This window comes from Haliotis asinina, chromosome 5 (genome assembly GCF_037392515.1).
Source record: "Haliotis asinina isolate JCU_RB_2024 chromosome 5, JCU_Hal_asi_v2, whole genome shotgun sequence".
NCBI lineage: Eukaryota > Metazoa > Mollusca > Gastropoda > Lepetellida > Haliotidae > Haliotis > Haliotis asinina.
The window spans coordinates 74398532-74418931 of NC_090284.1; the positions used below are offsets into that span (position 1 = coordinate 74398532).

At 42.7% G+C, this 20400-nt stretch overlaps 1 protein-coding gene across 1 annotated transcript in view; it reads right to left on the bottom strand.

Moving 5' to 3' along the window:
• Positions 1–2052: 2052 nt before the first annotated feature.
• The window catches only part of LOC137284028 (uncharacterized), a 39609-nt gene continuing 21261 nt past the window's right edge, over positions 2053–20400 (bottom strand). Inside the window, exons 16-30 of the mRNA XM_067815688.1 lie at positions 17807–17909; positions 15640–15833; positions 14505–14747; positions 11305–11785; positions 10657–10859; positions 9584–9814; positions 8879–9046; positions 8013–8173; positions 7009–7714; positions 6211–6328; positions 5686–5927; positions 4886–5060; positions 3137–4384; positions 2817–2902; positions 2053–2484 (exon numbers count right to left, since the gene is read on the bottom strand). Coding sequence (XP_067671789.1) covers positions 2053–2484; positions 2817–2902; positions 3137–4384; positions 4886–5060; positions 5686–5927; positions 6211–6328; positions 7009–7714; positions 8013–8173; positions 8879–9046; positions 9584–9814; positions 10657–10859; positions 11305–11785; positions 14505–14747; positions 15640–15833; positions 17807–17909 — 4791 coding nt within the window. The remainder of the gene's footprint in view (positions 2485–2816; positions 2903–3136; positions 4385–4885; positions 5061–5685; positions 5928–6210; positions 6329–7008; positions 7715–8012; positions 8174–8878; positions 9047–9583; positions 9815–10656; positions 10860–11304; positions 11786–14504; positions 14748–15639; positions 15834–17806; positions 17910–20400) is intronic.

Consider the following 20400-nt stretch of genomic DNA (forward strand, 5'->3'; position numbering starts at 1 on the left):
TACAGTTAAACTATTACTTTTAGTCGACAAGAATATTCTGAGAATAGCAAAATGTATGGATGTCGTGTTATTCACAATAAATAAGTTGACATCTATAATGTTTGCTTTTCTTATGTACTCCTCTTCTAAATGCCCTTCAAAGAAGAATATTCTGATTTAGATGTGATCGTCATATGTGAGAAATGATGCGAATGTAGACGGAATATGCCGAATCAGTTTTGTTAGCTGCAGTACGTGCGTAATGTACCATTATGTTTTTTATACTATATGTTTGACTTTACCATTGCTGCTGCTGATAATTCAGGTTGTGAACATGTGGATACATGAGCATTCAGCGAATGATCCCAGATGAATATGCTGAATCCTACTCCAGACAAAGTTATATTAAACTGTCACCAATGAGGTCAGACATGTTGGCCGTTATGCTCTGGCAGGAAATGAATAACTCTATGATATTTATAGTCCAGCACACACTTGATCTGAAGCACCCAGGTGTTGTTAAGAGCTAACCTAACTTTATTTTATGATTATTTGAAAGTAGGATCAACCTAATGAAATCGTGTTGTTCACAGCCACCAGAGCATTGTCTGCATTTCAAGGGCGATAACTAAGTTAATATTGTTGGACTTGATACCTCCGAATAGTCCAGCATGCTAGCAACTATTCTACTTGTTTTCTCGTATTTTAGATCCACCGCATATTAGTGGGACATGTTTAGACGGTGGCTGGTCGGCATGCATATTGAATATAGCAAGTCTCATGCCAAATCACGGTGACTGTACAAGTGCAGGATGTCCCCGTTTGCGCCCCAGCAGTAATTGTAATGTGGATCACAACACGGCGATGTCTGTATGTTGTTTATGAGGTTGGAAGTGATGGTATCTGGTATTGTCAACAGTTAAGACATATAACGGCCGTGTGATAGTTTAACGCTACGATTTATAGGCTGGGCAGGTGTTGGGAGTCCTACGTTTTTGAGTGGCTATCTTCCGTGAAGCAATAGTTTACATACAACATGGTGGGATCTGTATAGCGGCACAATAACCATCTTGCGGCACCAAGACGTTATCGTCAACTGGCTTTGAAAGGAGTTAAGCCTGGCCTATCTGCGCTATAATACAGTTTGTTTGTAGGTGGCTTGTGTTCATTATGTGCTACCGACAGGTCCCCGCAAGGACCTGTGTTGCCATATACTTCCATTGTTTATCAGCTGCCATTATCTGTAGCCCGTCCACATGTTAATATTCCCAAGTGGTGACGACAGTTTATCGCAGCTTTCTACAGAATTCTTGTCATGTGACGACGTGTTCTCTCCATGTCGGAAGAGCGCGAGCACGGACTTGGTGCATAATCACACATAATCCGGTTTCGGTGTAGGGTTCCGGAGTGCCCAAGGGACACAACTCTGCACAGGACATTGACAACGTTGTATCTCAACAGACGTTGACTGGCGTAAAGTGAAAGAATTAAAGACAAAACAAACAAGAATATCCAACAAGTGTTTAGAGGAAAGCACTATTAACAGTTGTAACATAATATCATTGTTTAGGTTCAACTAATATTATTGTGACACATTATACTCTAATGTGAATATCATTTTGGCGATATTGTTTAGTGATACATTACAAAATATTTGAACACAAACAACACTAAAGAAAGGCACCTCCATATCATCCGAAACTCAACTCTGAGTTTATCTTAATTGATGATGTAAAATATATATTGTAATAGCATGCTGATTTTCGTTTAAACCCCTTTTAAATTAATTTCAAAGTCTATTTGAACGTTTAGTTATAAATAATACATTAATACTGCTGCAGTTACTAGACAATAGACTGTAACCCTAAATTGTGTGTAGTCAATATGCACTCTGATAGAAAACACGGTAAAAACATGGAATTGATCTGATTACATGTAAGTGATATTTCATACCGTTATACACAAACCACTATCACTAAAACAGTAATGTGCTAGCTTATGTCAAGTCACTACTAAAATTAAACAATAACAATATTGGTGTTAGAACCAATTAGGTCAGTAAAACCCAAACAACTACTGCTCAATTCGAGGCCTCCTTCTCTGAGGTCTCTCGTGACGCCCGTGCTCGCGCGCCCTTGGATCACGTGACCTAGGTCCGCCAGGGTCCTTTCCTCTCACCCTGCCGCCGTCATGTCCACCCGCTTTCTCCTGCGATTGTCTCTCTGGCTCTGTCTGTGCCTTGCCACTTTCTCGATCTCGATTTGCATTGGTGATCTCATGCAGTAGATCTCTCCGTCCGTTGTTTCGGGTTGCCCTTGTTTCGTGGCCCTTCCTTTCTAGTTCTTCCTCCAAATCCTGAACACCCAACTGCTTCATTTTCTCCTGCACTCCGAACTCCTTTGCCCCATGTGCTCTCAGAATCCTTGCCTCTAACGGTAACTGGTTGAGTTTTCCTTTAAGGTCTAAAGTCTTGCCATCGCGTGTCTTGTGAAACGCTCCTTTTGCCTGAATATAACATATTTTTCATGTCAGCAATATCAAAATATATTTCTGATTGGAGATAATATTAAAGCTGACATCAATACGAATTCATATCCGATGATCAGACAATTCATTAAAATGCAACAGTGTTCATGTGTAGTTTCATAAGGTAATTAGCAGTCTTACATGTACTTTCTCTGATCATGTCTTACAGAAAGTCAAGACTTGAGATACTTGGAATAATGAAAATATCGTACCGTATACGTGACACGACATGATCTACAGTCTACTAACAAGGTTTTAGATCAAGAAATAGGTGTTATGTGCAGCATGGAGGGACGGAGGAAGGACTGTACCGTGACGGCTTGTTCCAGCTGGTCTCGCAGTTGGCGAAGTGCCTGGTATGTCGGTCCTCGGCGATGTTCTTCCACAACTACCACGTCTGTGAAAAGGAAACGGAAACGCTGTAGCCAGAGGATTCCAATACAGAAACATCAACATCGCATTAATTACTGCATAGAATGTAAAGAGAAATGTCACCTAAATATCACTCTCAAGTTATGCCTTAACCTTCCTCACAAACATCCAAACTATTTACCTCTCTGAGGTAAGACATATTTTAATCAAAATGTATTGATAAGTGATCTTTCTATGCACCAATGAGAACAGATCTTACTCTTTTGATTCTTGAAGAAGCTGTCTGGGAGCCAGTCTCTGATGAGTGCTCGGTAAATGTTTATGATCACGTTCACTAAGCCATATGGCGGAGGTATCTTCTTCAAATTGTCTCGAACTACTGTCATGCTGTTGTTCATGATGGCCTGAAACATCGTCAGCAAGACAAAGATGATGAAGAACACCAGAGTGGAGAAGTAGATCTGGGCCCAGATTGGAGCTATCAGCATCAGTCTCGCCATAATGTTCTTACCCAACATATAGGTGAAGATTGTGAACATTGAGTCGTAGATGGTATGGTAGCCATAGTAGTGGGCAGAAAACAGGATGTAGCCACTCAAAACATAGGCAAAGAAAACTATGCCGAAGACTATTCCAAATCCTGTTAAATCTCTGGCCGAGTTGGACAACACTGCTGCTATGATGGTGACTCGTTTGTTGTAACCAAGGATCCTGAGGATGCGAATAGTGGTGGAGAAGACGAGAGCACCCAGGGAATAGACGAACAGATTGTCCCAGATTGCAATGTGCTGGAAGTTGACGAACTTCTTTGGATTATCTCTGAATCTAGTGAGCGTCTGCGTAGCGTTCACTTCCCTGATAACATAGAAGGCACAGGCAACCATACACCAGATGACAGTTAGAAGGTCCAGGGTTTGCCACACATGGAGGAAGTAGGCCAGCTTCTGTTCATACAGTTTCTTCATCAGGTTGATGGTGAATATTACTAGGATAATAGCTATGACAACCTCACACATTAGGACATAGGCACCTAAGGAACCATGGTGCTGATCCAGGCGGAATGTCATTATGTCATGCCAGATGATAGTGCTACCCGTCTCTGGGAACTCGGCTGAAAGACGGACGTGGGCCATGATGTTAACGAATGCGTTGTAAAGAGTGAATTCCACGAACACTGCTCTGGTACGCCTGTCTAACCACGAATTATCATATAGTTCTTTCAGCATGTCCTTGGAGACGTCATAGTTGACATTGAGTTCAAGCATATAGCCACCTCCACTGTATATCTTGTACTGCCCGGCTACCGGTAGACCCCATACCTCGTTCGACGAAGTGTACTTCCATGCAGGAGAAGTCAAGGATGTGGCATCCTCGTGTACTGGGCACGGTGCCTTTTTCCACTTGAGACAATAGCTGCTGACATCCTCGCTGAACAGAGAATATACTCCATAGTATCTTTGGCTGGACACGAGGGTGTTGTACTGACTACCGTAGAATGGACTTTGATCTGCAAAGGGATTGGAAAATTATATGTTTCTCCTCATGAAAATAGTGAGTGAGTGAGTTTAGTTTTACGCCGCAACCATCAATATTCCGGCTATATGGTGGCGGTCTGTAAATAATGGAGTCTAAACCAGACAATCCAGTGATCAACAGCATCGGCATCGATCTGCGCAATTGGGAACAGATAACATGTGTCAACAAAGTCAGCTAGCCTGACCATTTGATCGACAAGCACTGTTGCTCTTTTTGGCAAGCGTGGGTTGCTGACGACCTATTCTACCCCGGATCTTCACGGGCCTCCTCATGAAAATAGGAATATAATGTCAGTTAGTATGTGTGAGTGACAGAGTGTGTGAGTATGTGAGTGGGGCATACTATTATGATGTAGAATTGGTAAATATCAGATATTAAACTGTCAGTTCCAGAGCTCACACAAACAGCAAAATGTCAAAAGTTTCAGGATAACTTATTACATGCACAGTTTTAACAAATCAAGCTAACTCACGCCGGGGCATCCGTAGTTGTCTTATCCTAGCAGGTCCTACCCGAAAGTTCGTCAGATCAGAAAAGAAGAGGCGTTTCCGCCAAGGGAGACGACTGCCTCTGATATCTGTTTCCGGGAACAACCTGGGAATGAATGTACTCTGAGCCCACGTGAAGAAGTCGTCATACGACTGAATCTGGAAATACCACACGTAAATGATCATTACACAAATATCGAAAGTTAATAAAGATATACAGAAACCATTTGATTCAGTACAAGGACCAAACACACACACACACACACACACACACACACACACACACACACACACATATATATATATATATATATATATATATATATATATATATATAGAGAGAGAGAGAGAGAGAGAGAGAGAGAGACATACATGAACCAGTACTAGTGTATATCAGTGGTTCCGATGGTTATTCTTTCCACTACTTGAAATAGATAAACATGGACTTGGAAGCGGCTATTTGGCTTACAGGAAACACATGTACGCATTTCATCTGAGAGATCCTTGAAGAGATCCTTGAAGAGATCATCGAAAACGCTTGACAGACTCATACATATAGACATATGTATGTATATAATGTAATGATGGATAACATAATGCTTGTTTGCATCAGCTTATACCATATACACTCTTGACCATGCAAGGTCGAGGAGCTATTTCCATCAACATGCAGACACCGAACAGTGAATAAAATATAAAGACACATCTCCTACAACAGACAAAAGTAGATGAATATAAACTTAAGTGATTTATAAAACGTTTCACGACCGACCCTGAGCCTTACCCCTTCGAACGGGTACTCAACGTTGATGCTGCCAGTGTAGAGGTTGTTATCGATGTGTTCGTGGATCATGAAGGAACGGTCGTCCCTGTTGCCGAATGACAAACTGTAGACCGCAAACAGGAACACGACATACTGGATGAGTTCGAAGAAGACACTCTGAGCTCGTACTTCTTTCCGTCGTCTCCGCCTTGCCTTGGCCAGAACAGATTCTGGTAGTGGTTCAGGGGCGATGCACATCAGATCTTGTAAAACAACAAACGGAGAGTCATGATGGGACGTATGAACTCTTTACAGGCTCGTTCGAAATGTGATATAATTTGCCTTTTGGTGATATAAACTGAGACAACAAAGTCATTGTCGCAGGAGGATGTGTGGCGTATACACAATGTTCAGCAGCACTCTTGCCATGGAGCCAAAGGACATGATTAATTTTTCAGTTTGAAATATTGTTATTATTGCTGTTGTTTCTCAATAAACACAGTTTCCTTCAATCTCGCTAATATATTTTTTTAAATCCACAAGTACCCAGCTCTGCTTTTCCGTACATCCGAGCCTCCGTTTCAACCCTCTGAATATCAATTTCCCCCTTGGAATCGAAGGGGTCCCTCAGGCAAAAGGCAAAGAGGATGGCCAAAATAACAACCTGTTGTGGAGAATATTTGAATCAATCATTACGAACTAAGCAGACAATACAATAGCAGCAAGGTTTGCCTCAGGTCACAACAGTAATGATGATAACTGACAACGAGATTTGGAATAACAGGAATGCATCAAAAGTTGATAACGTTTTGGGTGTTAGGAAATGACTGTCCATAAGCATATTTTACCCTAGGATGGTAGATCCGTGGAAATACGGAAGACAAATCTCAGCAGTTAAGTTGAAGATGACTGTGGCCATGTTTACTGTTTGTTGTGATATGGTATATAAGCCGAAACCCGATCTGTCACCAAAAACGTTGAGAAGTCGGAGGCTTTCCAGCGTACACGTAGTCGTTTGTGAGCCGGCGACCTTCGCTGACGCCACGACTAGGCCAACAATCAGGTTTTGTGAGTAAAGCATGGCACTCATGTCCATGTACATCGTAACATTCGGTGTTAAATTCATTTACAGATATCGCTTATGAAACGTTGGACAGACCAAAGAGAAATCAGTGCACTTTGGAGGCATGTAAACAGTACTTTGGAGAAATGTTTTATAGAACCCAACTTTGAAGTGGTTTGCACTTTAGGACGGCCTATACAATAACGAAATGCTAGTCGGAAAGTGGTCATAAAAGAAAGTGGTCATAACGAAAGTCGTCACTGAAACTGAAGAACACAAACCTTTAGAGGATCCATCACAATAACGCTTTGTGCGAAGCACATGAAGAATGACGTGAGCCACTCCTCGGACACCGCCTTACCCCACTGCATACTGTAGAGGATAAGGAAGAACCCACAGGTCATTACAATCAGAGCAAGCAGTACCCATGCAATGTACACAAAGACATGTGGTAGCGGCTTGTTCCTGTAGCGATTGGTCAAGACGTCTTCATCTTCTTCTTGGGGTCTGTGTTTGGAAGGTTGAGACCGAGTCACCTGTAACTGCTGGTCATTCTTCACCTTCGGTTTGCTGGACTTGAAGAGCAAGACAAGCAGGATGGTGGGAGGCATGGTGACCATCAGACTGACCAGTGACACGTAGAAACTGGTCATGGAGAACCGGAGCCCGCCTATCTTTACTTCGTGCCGAATTGTTTCCTCATCTTCTTTCTCTGCCTGCGATTTGAAGAACATGGCACTTGATATCATCATGAGGAACAGCAATGCCAAACAGCAGGACACGCGCTGAACCCGGGAAAAGGTGCATCGCTCTGGTCGCATGAAGATTGACAGCCAGAGATGAGTGTCCGTGATGTTAAGACGAGCATGCTCAGAGAAGAGTTTGTCAAAGGTCATGAAATCGTCCTTGACCGACACGGGTAGGACACGGTCTATGATTCCATCCTCCCTATCTACCGCCAGCCAGTGGTCACAGACGAAGATGTATCTGTAGAACATTACATAATTTACTTAACGCTACATATACTACAAACAAAAAGTAGACGAGCACCCTAAAATTGTAGTATATATGGTACACCAAACACTGGAGAACTGATCCTCCACATAAATAATTATAGGAAATACTCAAGAACCCAACATGCCCTATTCCCAAGAAATTATCCCATTCGAAATTAATCATCCAAAATTAATGGTCTTCCGTAATGAAACTGCTGTTCGTAAGGTTCATGGCGTTGTCTACTAGTGCATTAAACTGATACGCTATCAGGTAGTGATACTGAACATACCTCTGCTGTGTCTGCAGATCCTCAGTGATGATCTTGTTAAGGAACCAGGACGCCTTGGAGCCAGGTCCTGAGTTGTCATGCCATATACGCAGGTAGGACAGATCGGCGAGCTGCCGAGGCACCGCCAGTATGTAATTCATCACACTTCCCGTGGAGATACTCTGTCCGAACAACCGTACAGGATATGCAACAGCACCAGTTTCAGTATAGCAATACTTCTGGGGGTCGATACAAAAAGCATTCGTAGCACTACGTCATTCCTAATCCTACGATAGACTATGGAGTAACAACACCTCGTAACTTTGCGAACGCTTGTGAATTCAGACCCTGATATGTGGTTCTAAGGTGTATTTTTATTACTACAAGTAGTATAGAAATATTTTATGGCTTCGTGTTCTATTGTCTCAATCCCTATTGTTGTCCATGTTGCTACAGCTGGTTAAGACCGCAGCTACCTTCAGTGGCATCATTTGTACTGACAACCAGCACAACAGTTACTGGCAGCATCAATTATCATGTGGGTCCAATCTACAAATGAGGTCTCAGTTTGTGAGCGGGTCCCAATGATCGAGGTGTCACAAACACTGTTTACTGTTTTATTGGGCACTATGGCCGTGGGTTCGAATACGTGATTGGGCATTATGGTCGTGGGTTAGAATACGTGATTGGGCATAATGGTCGTGGGTTCGAATACGTGATTGGGCTCTATAGTCGTTGGTTCGATTACGTGTTTGGCACTTTACTGATTTCCGCTTTGCCAGAACCATACCAGATCTGTGGATTTCACCAGGGTCACTTACCATTTGCTCTCACACTTACCTTCTGCGCTTCAACATAACTGAAAACTGTTGAGTCTAGCCACTCACCCTCTTGCCGTCACTGAGGATCCGGACCCCCGTGTCCCCCTGTTCGCCAGCCAGGACGAAGCTGATCCGGGATTCAGTCCCTGAGTTCTTGCGGAGGCCGGTGTGGACTTGAAGCAGGTAAAAGTATTTGTCTGACGTCAGATTATCTACCAGGTAGCCAACTCTCCACTGAAACACAAACATCAGTGTCACTGATTCTGGGATTCAAATCATTTGAATTCAAGGCCTGTATGTGATTACCCTTCTGCCTCTTACCCACTAACCTGAAATACCATCTTTGTTGGTCTTACGACTAACTGTCTTGCCACATCGAATACCAAATAAGCACACTTAAAGAGTGCTGTCCAGTGATACTTTGATACTGACTACAACTGGATTTACTTATTCTTGAGCTCAGATTAGTTATTAATCACAAACATCGATTTTGTATTTATCTAGTATCATGAATAGACTGATGAAAACTAAATTTGAACAATATACCAGGAAGTTGTCGAACCTTAGACTGCTGCATTCTTGACTTAGCTAAGCCTTCGTCAATGTATCCTCCCACACTCCAATGTTTGGTACATTATTGAGTACGTATAACAATACGGTCAGGTTAAGTCCCTTGACATGGTTAGGGATTGTAATGTCACTCGTGATATCCGTATTAATCCATACTTGTTATCCATGTATGTAATCAATAGTACGATATAGATGTCTCACTCTCTCTATATCTCTGCGATCCTGTCGTCTTGCCCAGACGAGTCCCAGGATGTAGACTGAGATGACGCCGATGATGAGGCCGTATACGGCTGCGTTGCTGGGGTCAAACTTTGTGAAGACGAGGGAGAAGTCGATGGTATTTGGTGGGACGTAGAAGGTGGTAGCAAACGCCTTGCCCGGAGAGTCGGTACACGTACAGAAGGTTTCGTCTGGGTTCGAGTAGGGGGAGATCTGGAAATACAAATGACAAGGTTGCTATAGATTTTCTGATTTGTTATTAGGGAACAGCATAGGGCTTTGCTTCGCAGCTGTCAGTCATCTAAAATTGTCTGGACAAGGCAGAACAATCTCTAAGAACTTAAACTGTCCCTCCCCGCAACATGCCAATGATTCTGGGATTCATAACACTGAAACCACACAACATACCTGACATGCTTTGATACCCGCACAATCCCTGTCAGTCAAACTGCATGTACCTTAAACAACGACCAGTCAGGCTACTTGTTGGGCACCTTCAACCCGGACGTTCCAAAACTAACAAACTGGTTCTTCCGAAATTACCTGCTGCGTATTTCTCCGACAATCCACATGAGCTAACAAATGATATCCCTGATGTTGTCAATTCTGGATTCTCCTTATTCCGACTGTCCTTTGATAATCGAAGCTGAATTATTGAGGCCAAATAAGTAATTCCACGCAGACTTCCCTCAGAATTCACTCAATACATTTCATCAAGACGCATCTATTGCTCGAACTGTTCCTTCTATAACATTGTTGTGTGTATTTTGCTTCCTAAACCACTGGAGGAACTCCATACTGTTTCCTAATACAAAGCAGTAATAAACAAAACTATTCACTGAAATATCGAGTCAAGCATCAAAACTACCTTAAACAAGAAACGATACATCCGAAATTGTACTTTTGTAACATTGTAATTATTTTTCTCGTGGGCAGTCAGTTAGAGTTTGAATAGCTCTTGATAGCAGTCCCAGACTATTAGACCCCCGTCATATAGCTGGGATACTGTGGAAATAACAAGCAACCCAACGATAGCTGAAAACAGTTTCAGTCACCTTGCACGCTTTGGCATCCCAAATCTCCCTTACGGGATCCCATACTCTACAGCCGTCAGTGACCATCACGAGTCCGTATTCCCCGTTCTCAAGTTCTGCGTAGACGGCTTCTGACGTGTTGAACTGCAAATAGTCCTCGTCGCCATAGTCGTGCGAAAACAGGTCAGGCCCGGAGTCGTTGCCATTGAAAACAAACGCCGAACCTACATCGCAATAAAGATGAAATATATAAAGGCGTTTCAAATCATAACATTAACAGAAATGTTTTAGTGTTTGTGCCACTCTGTTTGAGTGGACCTTGACACAGTCACACAAAGTACGTCAGGGTCCTCTCAAGCAGAGGGGTACACTGCCACACAAGGTACATCAAGGTCAAGTCCAGCAGATGGGTACACTGTCACACAAGGTAAGTCAGGGTATGCTCAAGCAGAGGGGCACATTGTCACACAAAGTACGTCAGGGCCCACTCAAGCACATTGGCACACTGTCACACAAAGTACGGCAGGTTCCACTCAAACAATAGGGCACACTGTCACATAAGATATATCAAGGTCAACTCAAGCAGTCTGGTACACTGTCACGCAAGATATATCAAGGTCCACTGAAGCAGAGGAGCAGACTGTCACACAAGGTACGTTGACAACTTACGTTTTTTTCTGCCAGGTAATATGGTGCCAGGCCGGAATATCATTTTCAGTGCCAAGTAGACTGTGCCATTTTTCAAAGAATGAGAGGGTATAACAATTTTGTACGCTTCCTGGCCTTTCCATTCCTCTTTAAGACCAATTACTTTCACGTCAAACTTCTTCATTGTTGGTGCACGACCGCTTCGAAGGTAACCCGTAACGTTGGTTACCTGGACTGGGGTTCTGACAAAAATAAAGGTGGAGTCTTCGGTGTTTCTGAGGAGGAACCGATGGTACATCATCTGTGACGGGCCATACATCGTGTCCTTCATGCGATAGATTTTTTCGTTGGGCGAGGTTGGAGACCGGACCTTCAGCTTAAGGGGAACATCGATGATGGTCTGATTGTTGTCCTTCAGAGTAAGCTCAAGGACCGATGATGTGATGTCGTCAGAGGATCGGTCAACGGAATTTACATAGGGATTCTTCTTGAAAATCACGGTCTGAAACGTACATATCGGTCTGAATGTCAGTCAGGCACCACTAAATAAGAGAGATGTGCACCTACATGAACATTTTTGTGTATGCATATATAAGTATAGCGAATACCCTGTGTCTTTATTAGTGACAGTTGCGAGGGATGTGATCATGTGAGTGCCCCATGGGGCATTCATGCATTACTCTTCGTCAGTTTGACCATCATAACATCAGATCAAAACCTGATGTATAGGTATACTTCGTTGTGCTATGGTGTTAATACAGCATTTCCTAAACCTGAAACTATAGTCTGTGTAATATGGAGAGATTCTCTCCACAGTATCATGTGCTATACACTATATCAACCGGAATCGATAATCGTTAAACCCTCGGAGACTTGCATCATAACAATAGAATGACGATATTCCCTGTCAAACTGCACTGATCTTTTAGCTTAATCAGCACTAAACAGTAAATAGAGTGTTAAAAATACAGGAAAGGTAAATGTCATTTGATTGTGTGACGTCATTGTAACAGATGACGTCACACTGCAACACATATCCTGGCACACATTGTGTGATCTCACACAAGCGATATTTCACTGTACAACTATTCATTCTCGAGGGTTTTAGGGCGTCCGGGGGGCATGCTTCCCGTGAATTTGTAAAAGTTAGATGCTCTCACATGCAACTTCTTGCTTTCTGAAGATAAAATTACTTCATTTATGTAATGTCCAATTTTGTATAGAATAGTATTTTTTTCTTGCTGCCAATTGTTTTCATATTTCGTTAAAAAAAATCTTTGTTCAGATTGTTTGCATCTGTGCATAATGTTCAAAACTAAATTCATACATACGTTTAGACATATTTGTATATATCCAGAACAACTGTTTTGTTCAGTTTAAGTATATACAATAACTGTATATATAGTATTAAATTCAGTTGACAGTCCAGAAAGTGCATCATATTGCATCATGTGCACGACATCTTCAGGTGTGTTCAATATTTTGTGAATTGAACGCAACCTTTTCTCTATGTATGTCTTTTGTTCGTTAAATATCATTATGTATTGCATAATATGTCTTCAGTTTATAGGGTTCTGGAGAGTATATGTTATTGCCCTGAATTTCCTTATTTTATTTATCAATGGTTGTTGTAATCATATATATTTAGGTGTATCGTTCTGGTACCGATCATTTGTCAGATTTGTCTGCTAACACACTGAGTTACTTACGACGCTGAATTAATTCTCTTACTGATTTAGGGATTCATGCTTACCTTACAACAACAGGAAATGAATTATGTCTCTATGCTATGCGTGCAGAAATGTTGTGCTAACAATTACCGTATATCGGTGTTATTTGACTCAGTTCACCTATCTGGTACAAGAGATAAGGTGTCGAGAAGCGGTGGTACTGATGACGTCATAATAGGTGTATGGCATGACAAACGTGTGTAAACTAGCTATAGACCTAGCTTTAACGTCAAGTCGCGTCATGCCAGCTTTCTAGCAGCCTACACGGATTACAAGCCTAACGTGTGTAAACTAGCTATAGACCTAGCTTTAACGTCAAGTCGCGTCATGCCAGCTTTCTAGCAGCCTACACGGATTACAAGCCTAACGTGTGTAAACTAGCTATAGACCTAGCTTTAACGTCAAGTCGCGTCATGCCAGCTTTCTAGCAGCCTACACGGATTACAAGCCTAACGTGTGTGCATATTAGCTCATAACCATCGTATAAGGGGTTAGGTTTTTACAAGATATTTTGGAAATATACGTAAGCTGGCGTTTCCGAGAAGTCAAGAATTAACATTTAAAGAAGTCCCAGAGTTCGTTTAAAAAACTACTAGACCTCAGCATGTCACTGATAAAGTGAGTTTGGCTGTGTGTCGCTGATCGGGGAAGTAACTCATGAGCGGCCATTAACCAATGATACGTCTGAGTAAGGCATTGGTAAGTCACTGACAGCGCACGATCATATCAGGGCCGATGCGGCGACTCCTGAAACCCCAGAACTATGTACAGCATAGATGACTGTCTATCTCCTGTATGATATAACGATGGAATTACGTGCAGCAAAAGTGACCGTCTAGCTGTATGTTATAACGGCAGAACTACGTACAGCAGAGGTGACCGACTATCTGTACGTTATAACGTCGGAACTATGTATAACAAAGGTGACGGTCTCGCTCCTGTATGTTATAACGACGGAATACCGTACAGCAAAGGTAACCCTGTATCTCCTCTATGTTATAACGGCGGAACTCCGTACAGCAAAGGTGACCGTCTATATCCTGTCCGTTATAATGCCGGAACTATGCACAGCAAAAGTGACGGCCGGACTATGTGCATTGCAGTTTTTTAAGTTTCAGCATTTTGAATTACGCATTCTCTTTCTACGAAGAGCATGTGTCTTACTAAGGTCTTTGGTGGAGGGCTGCAGCATTCAAGGACTTCAAAGATTCCACAAAATTTCAGGTTAGACATTTTGAACATATTTCAAAACTGGGCCCACCAGAGACCCACAAATTAGATCCTGTACCCAAAGCTCGGATGTTTATCAGGAAAACAGTCGACGTGTCGCCGAATGTGTTTGGGTTGGGGGCTATGGCTCATCTTCGTCAACACCTGCGAACCCTTCCGTCTTGTCGTGATTCATGCACACATGGCTATGATATAGCCGGAATCGTTCACTGATTCGAAGAAAATATATAGGGTTTAATCAATGGTATGTACTATACTCACATCAACAACTGGTTCCTTCAGGGTATCCAGAACGTTTGTCCCAACTTTAGGCGCAATAAACTGGAAATCAAACTCCTCTGCACGGATGATGTCGCGGATGTTGTCGGGGGACCTCTTCTGCACGGCCATGGTTAGGGTATCGGTCTTGTAGGTCAGTGGTTTCTGGTTCTTCACCACCATACTCTCCATGGTATTAAGGACATGTTTGATGGACTCTTCTACTTTTGGTAACACCCTTTTAGTCTGAATTACAACGTGCATGGGTTATAACATAACTGTTTCCTCGAGGTTAACGAGTCATCATTTTAACTATGGTGCTTTTTCCTCTTCGTTTTGGGTACTATGCTCAAAAAGCAGTGAGGATTGATCAGAAGAACACGTAGCAGGGAAGGTGGGTTTTGATGTGGGTTTTGCTATGGTCTTATTACGACCTATGACAGCCCAATCAAATGCGAGACGGCCGCTCGGATTTAACCAATCACACAACATCGTCGGGACTTGAAAAATTCCCGGGTCGCCATAGAAATAGAATACGTTCTGACACTGCTCTCTCAACAAACGAAAGTCCACATAAAACACAAATATTTAACCTGTAGTATATACGCTTTGGGATTTATGTTGATATGGTTACCATTAGCTAATATTTCTGCAATCTGACGTCCTTGAATATTGACAAAACGCTATTTTGAGCGACTGATGTCTCACTGTTGTGCACCACCCGGAAGCGATCGCATGGAAAATAGCATTCGAAATCGTTCAGATACCTTTTCGAGGTAAAAGTCAACTTTCGCGATTTGGTAAGCTGTGTTCTGATTGGTCAATCACAAAGGTTACCTGACGCGACCTCTTACTTGGCTTTGTTAGACTGGGAATAGGAGTGTAACGGACAAATCTGAGCCTAAGGTTACGTAGACTGGGTTGCGTGGAAAAAGTCGTAAGTTCTTTATTCAGAAAAGCATCCGCCCTCATTAGTCGAAGGAAAATATTTTGAGTGTACTTAACCTTTACGAGGCAGAACGCGATGTCTAAATATTATTAATAAATGAAATCTAAAGGGGTCATAAAGGAACTATTCAGCATATTTGAAACATAAAACTTCCTAAAGTCACTTTCCAGCTATAACTATTGTACGCACCGCCTTGGCCTGTTCCATGGCATTCATTTTGTTCAACTTGGCGTTCCTGGTCATGAGGAACAGATTCTCTTCATAGTGAGTGTCGGAAGCGTCATTCGGAGTGGTCATGGTGTCCTCTGATATCTCCTTGGGCATGCGTAGTGAAGAGTCTGGCGTGGTCGTTTCCAGTAGCTTTCCAAGGTACTTAACAATTCCTGTGGAATGGAACATCGCCTTTGTGGAACTTCTGTGGTCAGTACAATCAAAGCAACTAGCCAATGGCAAACACAATGAAGAAAACGCCCCCTTTCAGTATGACTGTGTCTAAAGTACAGGAATGTCTTGCTGTTGAAAAAGAACTGGGGAAACAATTCAAGAAAATTCATAACATACAACTATAATTTTGAGAACAAGAGATTTTTTAAGGCGTTGAAATGGTGTATGTATGTAGATTTACTGCATGTATACATTTAATTGACGTATTGAACAAAAACAGAAGGTACACGCTGGTTTAGAAGCCACATTTATTATTAAAAGTTTCTTCATGAACTCTCATCATAGATGCTTTTCACTTTCATCGTTTTAACGACTATGCTTGTTGTAAGAGGCCACAGACGGGATCGCTAACTTGGTTGACACATACCATCGGTTACCAGTCGATGTTCCTGCTGTTGATCACTGCATTGTCTGGTCCATACTCGATTATTTACAGACCACCGACATTTAGCTGGAATATTGCTGAGTGCGGCGTAAAATTTAACACACTCACTCACGCCCTTGATGATGTTGTCTCGCGGTGTGAAGCAACTTATATTGAAGAAAGTATGCTTGCTGAAGTACCTGAGGACGTGGAAATCTTCCAGTTGGAAAACGAGTAAATATGGAGGTTGTCCAGTGAGTGCCAATACCATGCATATACTTTCCAACTAGGACAGCAGCAATGTCCTGACGAACTACATAATAATGGCAGTTATTTATCAGACCTTATAAAAAAATGTGGGTTTAGTCTTACTGTAGGGTTACTTTGACTTCAAACTAAACATAAACTGTCACCTTGTCAGCTGATGAACCACATCTTGCTCTCTTCGCTGAAGGAGATGTTGTAACCATGATGTGGACCCGACAAACACAAAATGATGTACAGTCTATTTTGGCGTCGACAGTCGATAATCGATGTCGTGGTTGTGGTTGACGGCTTTCCTGGACGTAAGGTTAAAACTTTACCAGCGAGATGGATGCGTAATCTCCTACCGGCAGGGTTAGTGTGATTAGATCCTACTTCAAACTGTGCCGAGATCTCCTACCGGCAGGGATAGTATGATCAGATGCTACTTCAAGCTGTGCCGTGATCTCCTACCGGCTGGGTTACTGTGATCAGATGCTACTTCAAGCTGTGCCGTGATCTCCTACCGGCTGGGTTACTGTGATCAGATCCTACTTCAAACTGTGCCGAGATCTCCTACCGGCAGGGTTAGTGTGATCAGATCCTACTTCAAGCTGTGCCGAGATCTCCTACCGGCAGGGTTAGTATGATCAGATGCTACTTCAAGCTGTGCCGTGATCTCCTACCGGCTGGGTTACTGTGATCAGATGCTACTTCAAGCTGTGCCGTGATCTCCTACCGACTGGGTTAGTGTGATCAGATGCTACTTCAAGCTGTGCCGTGATCTCCTACCGGCTGGGTTACTGTGATCAGATCCTACTTCAAACTGTGCCGAGATCTCCTACCGGCAGGGTTAGTGTGATCAGATCCTACTTCAAGCTGTGCCGAGATCTCCTACCGGCAGGGTTAGTATGATCAGATGCTACTTCAAGCTGTGCCGTGATCTCCTACCGGCTGGGTTACTGTGATCAGATGCTACTTCAAGCTGTGCCGTGATCTCCTACCGACTGGGTTAGTGTGATCAGATGCTACTTCAAGCTGTGCCGAGATCTCCTACCGGCAGGGTTCGTGTGATCAGATGCAACTTCAAGCTGTACCGAGCGAGTGCCAAATGATCCTACATTCTGCTTATATCCGTTTTAGGTCCTCTTCCACACTCTGTGCGCAACTTCACAATGCGTCCTTATAAATCTATTTTAAACCGAGCCCTATGGCGGGAGAGCCATTTAAGTAAAAACGGAAGGCATAAAGCAAGAGTACACATGTATGTCGGAATTGTATATCGAAATAAGATAACCCTCAAACCTTTTGATCCATGCTCGATTTCTTCCTTGGCTGGGTAGGGCCTTTGAGTGGTGATATTTTCGAGTTGTCTAGCAGCCTTAGCCCCAATGTCGACGCTCTTCACCTTGAAGAACAGTTGGATACTTAATTGTGGCAATGAAGTGCGCTCTACGTCAGGGTTGTTTTAATAGGAAAAAGGAATGCGGCGTCTCATCATGATTTCCCAACGCTAAGAGCAGCTTTTCCAACTCGTACCAGCAATCCATACATACAGTAGCACGCCATTCCAGCCACATGTACGGTAATTCTCCATTCTAACCAAATATACAGTAACGCTCCATTCCAACACCATGTACAGTAACACTCCATTCCAACACCATGTACAGTAACTCTCCATTCCAACACCATGTACACTAACACTCCATCCCAACATAATTCTACAGTGACTTTCCATTCCAAAACCATGTACAGTAACTCTCCATTCCAACACCATGTACAGTAACACTCCATCCCAACATAATTCTACAGTGACTTTCCATTCCAAAACCATGTACAGTAACTCTCCATTCCAACACCATGTACAGTAACACTCCATCCCAACATAATTCTACAGTGACTTTCCATTCCAAAACCATGTACAGTAACTTTCCATTCCAACACCATGTACAGTAACACTCCATCCCAACACCATGTACAGTAACACTCCATTCCAACACCATGTACAGGAACACTCCATCCCAACACCATGTACAGTAACACGCCATTCCAACACCATGTACAGTAACATTCCATTCCAACACCATGTACAGTAACTCTCCATTCCAACACCATGTACAGCAACACGCCATCCCAACATAATTCTACAGTGACTTTCCATTCCAAAACCATGTACAGTAACACTCCATTCCAACACCATGTACAGTAACACGCCATTCCAACACCATGTACAGTAACACTCCACTCCAACACCATGTACAGTAACTCTCCATCCCAACACCATGTACAGTAACACTCCATCCCAACATAATTCTACAGTGACTTTCCATTCCAACACCATGTACAGTAACACGCCATTCCAACACCATGTACAGTAACACTCCATCCCAACATAAATTCTACAGTGACTTTCCATTCCAAAACCATGTACAGTAACTTTCCATTCCAACACCATGTACAGTAACACTCCATTCCAACACCATGTACAGTAACACTCCATTCCAACACCATGTACAGTAACTCTCCATTCCAACACCATGTACAGTAACACGCCATTCCAACACCATGTACAGTAACTTTCCATTCCAACACCATGTACAGTAACACGCCATTCCAACACCATGTACAGTAACACTCCATTCCAACACCATGTACAGTAACACGCCATTCCAACACCATGTACAGTAACTTTCCATTCCAACACCATGTACAGTAACACGCCATTCCAACACCATGTACAGTAACACTCCATTCCAACACCATGTACAGTAACACTCCATTCCAACACCATGTACAGTAACACGCCATTCCAACACCATGTACAGTAACACGCCATTCCAACACCATGTACAGTAACTCGCCATTCCAACACCATGTACAGTAACACGCCATTCCAACACCATGTACAGTAACTCTCCATTCCAAAACCATGTACAGTAACACTCCATTCCAACACCATGTACAGTGACACTCCATTCCAACACCATGTACAGTAACTCTCCATTCCAACACCATGTACAGTAACACTCCATTCCAACACCATGTACAGTAACACGCCATTCCAACACCATGTACAGTAACACTCCATTCCAACACCATGTACAGTAACTCTCCATTCCAACACCATGTACAGTAACACTCCATCCCAACATAATTCTACAGTGACTTTCCATTCCAAAACCATGTACAGTAACACTCCATTCCAACACCATGTACAGTAACACGCCATTCCAACACCATGTACAGTAACACGCCATTCCAACACCATGTACAGTAACACTCCATTCCAACACCATGTACAGTAACACGCCATTCCAACACCATGGACAGTAACTCGCCATTCCAACACCATGTACAGTAACACGCCATTCCAACACCATGTACAGTAACTCTCCATTCCAAAACCATGTACAGTAACACTCCATTCCAACACCATGTACAGTGACACTCCATTCCAACACCATGTACAGTAACTCTCCATTCCAACACCATGTACAGTAACACTCCATTCCAACACCATGTACAGTAACACGCCATTCCAACACCATGTACAGTAACACTCCATTCCAACACCATGTACAGTAACTCTCCATTCCAACACCATGTACAGTAACACTCCATCCCAACATAATTCTACAGTGACTTTCCATTCCAAAACCATGTACAGTAACACGCCATTCCAACACCATGTACAGTAACACGCCATTCCAACACCATGTACAGTAACACTCCATTCCAACACCATGTACAGTAACTTTCCATTACAAAACCATGTAAAGTAACTTTCCATTCCAACACCATGTACAGTAACACTCCATTCCAACACCATGTACAGTAACATTCCATTACAAAACTATGTAAAGTAACTTTCCATTCCAACACCATGTACAGTAACACGC